Source organism: Pipra filicauda, unplaced genomic scaffold (genome assembly GCF_003945595.2).
Source record: "Pipra filicauda isolate LSUMZ 115617 unplaced genomic scaffold, ASM394559v2 scaffold1074_size39228_pilon, whole genome shotgun sequence".
In the NCBI taxonomy this organism is placed as follows: domain Eukaryota; kingdom Metazoa; phylum Chordata; class Aves; order Passeriformes; family Pipridae; genus Pipra; species Pipra filicauda.
Window position 1 is genome coordinate 31,894 of NW_024103512.1, and position 7,356 is coordinate 39,249.

Below are 7,356 nucleotides of genomic sequence, written 5' to 3' on the forward strand. Positions count from 1 at the left end.
GGGATTTTCCTCAGACTCTGGTTTTGTGGGATCCTACCCTTTTGGCAGGGATTTTCCTCAGGCTCTGGTTTTGTGGGATCCAGTCCTATGGCAGGGATTTTCCTGAGGCTCTGGTTTTGTGGGATCCATCCCTGTGACAGGGATTTTCCTCAGGATCTGGGTTTGTGGGGCTTTTCCTCAGGATCTGGTTTTGTGGGGCTTTTCCTCAGGTTTTGGGTTTGTGGGGCTTTTCCTCAGGTTTTGGGTTTGTGGGGCTTTTCCTCAGGATCTGGGTTTGTGAGGATTTTCCTCAGGTTTTGGGTTTGTGGGGATTTTCCTCAGGGTCTGGTTTTGTGGGATCCAGCCCTTTTGGCAGCGTGATAAACAGAAACCCGGAGTCACTTGATTTCCCATCAGAATTTATTAAATGATAAAAGCAAATTCAGGGCTGGGTGATCAGGGAGGGGGTTCACCAGCTCCCAACGCCTGTCACACCCACAGGAGACAGTTGTTCTACATTTATTTCCAGCTAATTAATGAATATTCATTATACATAAACATTACACATTGTTAAGTCAGACGTTTAACAGATGTTTTTTTCTTAACAAGAATGTTATCTCTAAGCATCCATAATATATTGCCAAGTCAGACATTCAACAGATGTTTGCTTGTTATCTATACAAAGTTATAAATTTTTAAGAGAGGTGCTATTATCCAGCTAACTAAACAAAATCCCTTCACTATAAATCCTACAGAAGGTGAAAGGGAGGTAACTTGTTTTATCTCTTTGCAGGGGCCCAATTAATTTTTACGATTTATTTTTCTTCTCTCTCTCCGGGTCGTTGCTGACCTTACACTGTTTTCTCTTAATTAGCCCGAATCATTTTTCTCAGTTTGTCACAGCGGGGATTTTCCTCAGGCTCTGGGTTTGTGGGGATTTTCCTCAGGGTCTGGGTTTGTGGGATCCAGTCCCATGACAGGGATTTTCCTCAGGATCTGGTTTTGTGGGATCCTGCCCTTTTGGCAGGGATTTTCCTGAGGCTCTGGTTTTGTGGGATCCATCCCTGTGACAGGAATTTTCCTCAGGGTTTGGTTCTGTGGGATCCAGTCCCATGACAGGGATTTTCCTCAGGATCTGGGTTTGTGGGGATTTTCCTCAGGTTTTGGGGTTTGTGGGGACATTCCTCACTATATGATTTTGTGGGATCTAGCCCTTTGGCCAGGATTTTCCTCAGGCTCTGGTTTTGTGGGATCCAGTCCCACAACAGAAATTTTCCTCAGGGTTTGGTTCTGTGGGATCCAGCCCTTGTGGCCGGGATTTTCCTGGGGCTGTGATTTTGTGGGATCCTGCCCTTTTGGCCGGGATTTTCCTCAGGCTCTGGTTTTGTGGGGATTTCCCTCAGGATCTGGCCCTTTTGCCAGGATTTTCCCCAGGCTCTGGTTTTGTGGGATCCATCCCTTTGGCAGGGATTTTCCTCAGGGTTTGGTTTTGTGGGGACATTCCTCACTACATGATTTTGTGGGATCCAGTCCCATGACAGGGATTTTCCTCAGGCTCTAGTTCTGTGGGATCCATCCCCTTGGCAGGGATTTTCCTGAGTCTCTGGTTCTGTGGGATCCAACCCTTTGGCCGGGATTTTCCTGAGGCTCTGGTTTTGTGGGATCCAGCCCTTTGGCCAGGATTTTCCCGAGGCTCTGGTTTTATGTGATCCAGTCCCATGGCAGGGATTTTCCTCAGGCTCTGTTTTTGTGGGATTCAGCCCTTTTGGCAGGGATTTTCCTCAGGATCTGGCCCTTTGGCCAGGATTTTCCTGAGTCTCTGGTTTTGTGGGATCCAGTCCCATGGCAGGGATTTTCCTCAGGCTCTGGTTTTGTGGGATCCAGTCCCATGACAGGGATTTTCCTGAGTCTGGTTTTGTGGGATCCAGTCCCATGACAGGGATTTTCCTGAGTCTCTGGTTTTGTGGGATCCAGCCCCATGACAGGGATTTTCCTCAGAATCTGGTTTTGTGGGATCCAGTCCCGTGGCAGGGATTTTCCTGAGTCTCTGGTTTTGTGGGATCCTGCCCTTTTGGCAGGGATTTTCCTCAGGATCTGGTTTTGTGGGATGCAGTCCCATGGCAGGGATTTTCCTCAGGATCTGGCCTTGTGGCAGGGATTCTCCTGAGGCTCTGGTTTTGTGGGATCCAGCCCTTTGGCAGGGATTTTCATCAGGATCTGGGTTTGTGGAGATTTTCCTCAGGTTTTGGGTTTGTGGGGATTTTCCTCTCTATCTGGTTTTGTGGGATCCAGCCCTGTGGCCGGAATTTTCCTCAGGCTCTGACCCTGTGGCTGGGATTTCCCTGAGGCTCTGGTTCTATGGGATCCGTCCCTTTGGCAGGGATTTTCCTGAGGCTCTGGTTCTGTGGGATCCAGCCCTTTGGCCGGGATTTTCCTCAGGATCTGGTTTTGTGGGGATTTTCCTCAGGATCTGGCCCTTTGGCAGGGATTCTCCCCAGGCTCTGGTTCTGTGGGATCCATCCCTTTGGCAGGGATTTTCCTCAGGCTCTGGTTCTGTGGGATCCAGCCCTTTGGCAGGGATTTTCCTGAGGCTCTGGTTCTGTGGGATCCAGCCCTTTTGGCCGGGATTTTCCTGGGGCTGTGATTTTGTGGGATGCAGCCCTTTTGGCAGGGATTTTCCTGGGGCTCTGGTTCTGTGGGATCCAGCCCTGTGACAGGGATTTTCCTGAGGCTCTGGTTTTGTGGGATCCAGCCCTTTGGCAGGGATTTTCCTGAGGCTGTGCTTTTGTGGGATCCAGCCCTTTTGGCCGGGATTTTCCTCAGGCTCTGGTTTTGTGGGGATTTCCCTCAGGATCTGGCCCTTTTGCCAGGATTTTCCCCAGGCTCTGGTTTTGTGGGATCCATCCCTTTGGCAGGGATTTTCCTCAGGGTTTGGTTTTGTGGGGACATTCCTCACTACATGATTTTGTGGGATCCAGCCCCTTGGCAGGGATTTTCCTGAGGCTCTGGTTCTGTGGGATCCAACCCTTTGGCAGGGATTCTCCCCAGGCTCTGGTTCTGTGGGATCCATCCCTTTGGCAGGGATTTTCCTCAGGATCTGGTTTTGTGGGATTCCTCCCTGTGACAGGGATTTCCCTGAGGCTCTGGTTCTGTGGGATCCAGCCCCATGGCAGGGATTTTCCTCAGGATCTGGTTTTGTGGGGATTTTCCTCAGGATCTGGCCCTTTTGCCAGGATTTTCCTGAGGCTCTGGTTTTGTGGGATCCAGCCCCATGGCAGGGATTCTCCCCAGGCTCTGGTTCTGTGGGATCCATCCCTTTGGCAGGGATTTTCCTCAGGCTCTGGTTCTGTGGGATCCAGCCCTTTTGGCCGGGATTTTCCTGAGGCTGTGCTTTTATGGGATCCAGCCCTTTTGGCCGGGATTTTCCTGGGGCTGTGATTTTGTGGGATGCAGCCCCGTGCCGGGTGGGCAGCAGTGCCGGGGCCGCTCCCCAATCCCGGCGCGATTCCCGGCGCGTTTCCCGCCGTATTTCCCGCCGTGTTTCCCGGTGTGATTCCCGGCGTTCCCAGGTGAAGGTGCTGACCGTGGAGAAGAAGGTGAACGAGATCCTGAACCGGCTGGAGAAGACGAAGGTGGAGCGGTTCCCGGACCTGGCGGCCGAGCGGGAGGCGCGGGACCGGGAGGAGCGGAACGAGAAGAAGGCCCAGATCCAGGAGATGAAGAGGAGGGAGAAGGAGGAGCTGAAGAAGAAGAAGGAGCTGGAGGAGCTGAGGTGAGGGGCGGATCCCGTTCCCCAGGGTCACCGGGCCCTGCTGCTCCCCGTTCTCCACGGCCCGGCGGTTCCCTTTGTCCCGCGGCCGTCCCGGAACGATCCCGGAACGATCCCGGCCGTTCCAGCCGCTGCCCAAGGGCCGGGCGATTCCAAAGCCTTTGAAAGCCTGAGGAAATTGGGGAATTATTGCCTTGGTCCACTTCCAGCTCCCTGGGAGCTTCGGGAGTCGCTGAGCCTTCCCTGGAGCTCAGCACCTGCCTCTGCCTCCATTCATATCCCTCTTCCTTGATAAATATCCCTCTTCCTTGATAAATGGCCCTCTTCCTTAATAAATATCCCTCTTCCTTAATATCCTTCTCCATTAATATCCCTTTTCCTTAATAAATGGTCCTCTTCCTTAATAAATATCCCTCTTCCTTAAATCCCTCTTCCTTAAATCCCTCTTTCTTAAATCCCTCTTCCTTAAAATCCCTCTTTCTTAAATCCCTCTTCCTTAAATCCCTCTTCCTTAACATCCCTCTCCATTAATATCCCTCTTCCTTAATAAATATCCCTCTTCCTTAAAATCCCTCTTCCTTAACATCCCCCTTCCTTGATATCCCTCTTCCTTAATATCCCTCTTCCCTGATTTCCCTCTTCCTTAACATCCCCCTTCCTTGATATCCTTCTTCCTTAATATCCCTCTTCCTTGATATCCCTCTTCCTTAACATCCCTATTCCTTGATATCCCTCTTCCTTAATATCCCTTTCCATTGATATCCCTCCTCATTAATATTCCTCTTCATTAATATCCTTTTGCATTAATATCCCTCTTCCTTAAATCCCTCTTCCTTAATATCCCTCTTCCTTAACATCCCTCTTCCTTAACATCCCTCTTCCTTAACATCCCTCTTCCTTAATATCCCTCTTCCCTGATATCCCTCTTCCTTAAATCCCTCTTCTTCAATATCCCTCTTCCTTAAATCCCTCTTCCTTAACATCCCCCTTCTTTAATATCCTTCTTCCTTAATATCCCTCTTCCTTGATATCCCTCTCCATTAATATCCCTCTCCCTAAATATCCCTATTAATTAATCTCCCTTCCTCTCCCGTCCCTGCTGCTCGTTAACAGTTAATTAAAGCCCTCAGCCCCCCCGTCCTGGGAGCAGGGAATGAGGGAGGAGGGGCTGGAATGTCGCCCTGACCTTCACAGGGACCTCGTTCCCGGGGATTTCTCGCTCCAAAAACTCCCCTTGGAAGCTTTCCCCGAGCTCCTCTTTGTCCCTGAAGGGCATCAAAAGAGGGATTGAAAAGAAAATTGGGGATTTCCTGAGCGACCCAACCCCTGGAGAGGTCAGGGAAGGGGGATTGGAGGGGCTGCAGCTCCCGGAATCCGGGATTTCCCACCTCCGGGCCGGTGGATCCTGGAGAAAAAAAAACCTTGGAAAAGGCAGTCAGGCATCCCTGAACCTCCCTGCCCCGGGTTTAATTAGTGAGGAGGACGAGGTGAGCGACTAATTAAACCCCCCTGGCTGAGCTCCAGGAGGAAAACTGTGCATTTCTGGGATTTGGGAATTTTTGACCCCGAAATGGCCCCTTTTGGGGGCTTTTGAAGGGATCGGATTTGGGATAACGATGGGATTTTTCCTGGCAGGAGCTACTCCTCCCTGATGAAGGCAGAGAACATGTCCTCCAACCAGGTGAGTGGGAGCTGCTGAGCCCACGGAATCCCTGGGACAGGGATGGAATTCCAGCCTCCTGCCCGTGATCCCGCTGGGAATGACTTTGGGAGGACACTGGGGATCAGTGGGGCTGAGGAAATAGGGATAAAGTGCTCCCAGGTCTTTCATCCCAAGGGAAAGAACAGGTTCAGGGTGAGGATTAACTGGATGCTCCATCCCTGGAAGTGTTGGATGGGGCTTGGAGCAACCTGGGATAGCGGGAGGTGTCCCTGCCCATGGAATGGGATGGGCTGTGAGGGCCCTTCCCACCCAAACCAGTCTGGGATTCCGGGATAACGGACACTCAGAATGCGTTCAGAGGGGTTTTCATGGAATGTGGGGGTGGAAAAGGCAGGAAAGGGGAAGGGAGACCCTGCCCTGAGTGCCGAGATTCCCAGGGAACCCCCTTGTTCCCGGAACTCCTTCCCAGGGAGGAGCTGGGCTGGGGCTGGATCCAATGGCAGGCTCTGGCTCCAGGCTGGGAGAGCTGGGAATGGCCAGGCTGGAGAAGGGAAGGATCCCGGGAGAGCTTGGAGCACATTCCAGAGCCTGAAGGGGCTCCAGGAGAGCTGGAGAGGGCCTGGGGCTCAGGGCCTGGAATGCCAGGCCCCAGGGAATGGATCCCAGTGGGAAAGGGGAGATTTGGGGGGAGATTGGGAAGGGATTCCTGGCTGGGAGGGTGGGGAGGGGCTGGGCTGGAATTCCCAGAGAAGCTGGGGCTGCCCCTGGATCCCTGGGAGTGTCCCAGGCTGGGGTTGGATTCCCTGGGATGTTGGGAAGTGTCCCTGCCCATGGAATGGGACGAGCTTTGCGTTCCCCCCCAAACCAACCCATCCCAGGCCCCCTTTGCTCTGCTTTCCTGGGGTGAAATCCAAGGAACCGGAACAAAGGGGAATTCTGCGATGATCCACCCCCCATTTCCCACTTTTAGCATTCCCAATGATCCCGATCTTCCCTCTCTTTTTTTTTTAATCCCCCCCAGGATGGCAACGACTCCGACGACTTCATGTGAGCGGAGCCGCTCCCGCCCGGCCCCGCCGCTCCAATGCCAAAAAAAACATCCCAAAAAAACCGGCCTGGGAGCCCCTTCCCTCCCGGCTCCGGGCCAGGGACACCCTCTGGAAGGAGCAGCCGGATCCCTGGGATGGCCTCCAGCCCCCCGTGGTTTTCCCAAAGACAGTGGTATTTATTTTGGGGAAGGGATCCCGGGGGCTGGGCCGTGGCCCCGGGGCCCTGCTGGAGCTGCTGCTGCCTCTGGAATTCCGCTCTTCCCGCTGGGAATCGCCGGGAAAACCGGAGGGGGGGGATCCCTCCGTGACAAAGGGAGGGGTGGGAAAAATCGGGATGAGCTCGGTGGTGGCTCCTGGATAAACCTGGTGGTGGAGATCCAGCTCTGATTCCCGCCCCCGAACCCCCTGGAATTCCAATGTGTTCCCGCTTGGAATCCTCCTCTGGAGGGAGGGGTGGAAGGAGGAGGTTGAGTTTTCCACAGGATTCACCAGGTGGATCCTCCCACCTGGGCATTCCATGGGGTTTGTGGGGGGGGAATCCCTGGATAATCCCGGTGTACATATCCCCATTAAACTGGTGCCATGCAGGCGACATCCCGGAGCAGCGGGAATTCTGGGAGAGGGGAAAAACAGGGAAAAGGGCCCCTCAACGAGCCCAAACCGTCACGGGCTCGGCGAAAAATCATGGAATGTTCCGGGAGAAAAGGGCGGATCCCGGTGATAACACACCTGGAAGGAGCTGCTTCCTGCAATTCCCAGCATTCCCGAGGGGAAAAGGGGCCTAAGGAAGGGCCCAGGCTGCCCTGGAGCCCTCCCGGTTCCCTACTGGGAAAGAGCAGGAGGAGGGCGTGGGATGCGCTTTCCTCTTTTTAGGGATGTGGGAAGGGGGGAATCCA

At 53.3% G+C, this 7,356-nt stretch overlaps 1 protein-coding gene across 1 annotated transcript; it reads left to right on the forward strand.

The window, feature by feature from the left end:
* Positions 1-3,357: 3,357 nt before the first annotated feature.
* On the forward strand, positions 3,358-7,054 carry CCDC25 (coiled-coil domain containing 25). Its single transcript, XM_039380208.1, has 3 exons — positions 3,358-3,751; positions 5,384-5,429; positions 6,433-7,054. The coding sequence occupies exons 1-3, from the start codon at positions 3,375-3,377 to the stop codon at positions 6,460-6,462; spliced, it is 453 nt and encodes a 150-aa protein (XP_039236142.1). The 5' UTR covers positions 3,358-3,374; the 3' UTR covers positions 6,463-7,054.
* Positions 7,055-7,356: the final 302 nt, after the last annotated feature.

Bases quoted from the DNA above. Each gene is read 5' to 3' on its own strand.
- CCDC25 (XM_039380208.1), top strand. From the start codon at position 3,375: ATGGGATCCAGCCCTTTTGGCCGGGATTTTCCTGGGGCTGTGATTTTG. The intron at 3,752-5,383 runs GTGAGGGGCGGA...TTTTCCTGGCAG, and splicing joins AAGGAGCTGGAGGAGCTGAG to GAGCTACTCCTCCCTGATGA. The intron at 5,430-6,432 runs GTGAGTGGGAGC...AATCCCCCCCAG, and splicing joins AGAACATGTCCTCCAACCAG to GATGGCAACGACTCCGACGA.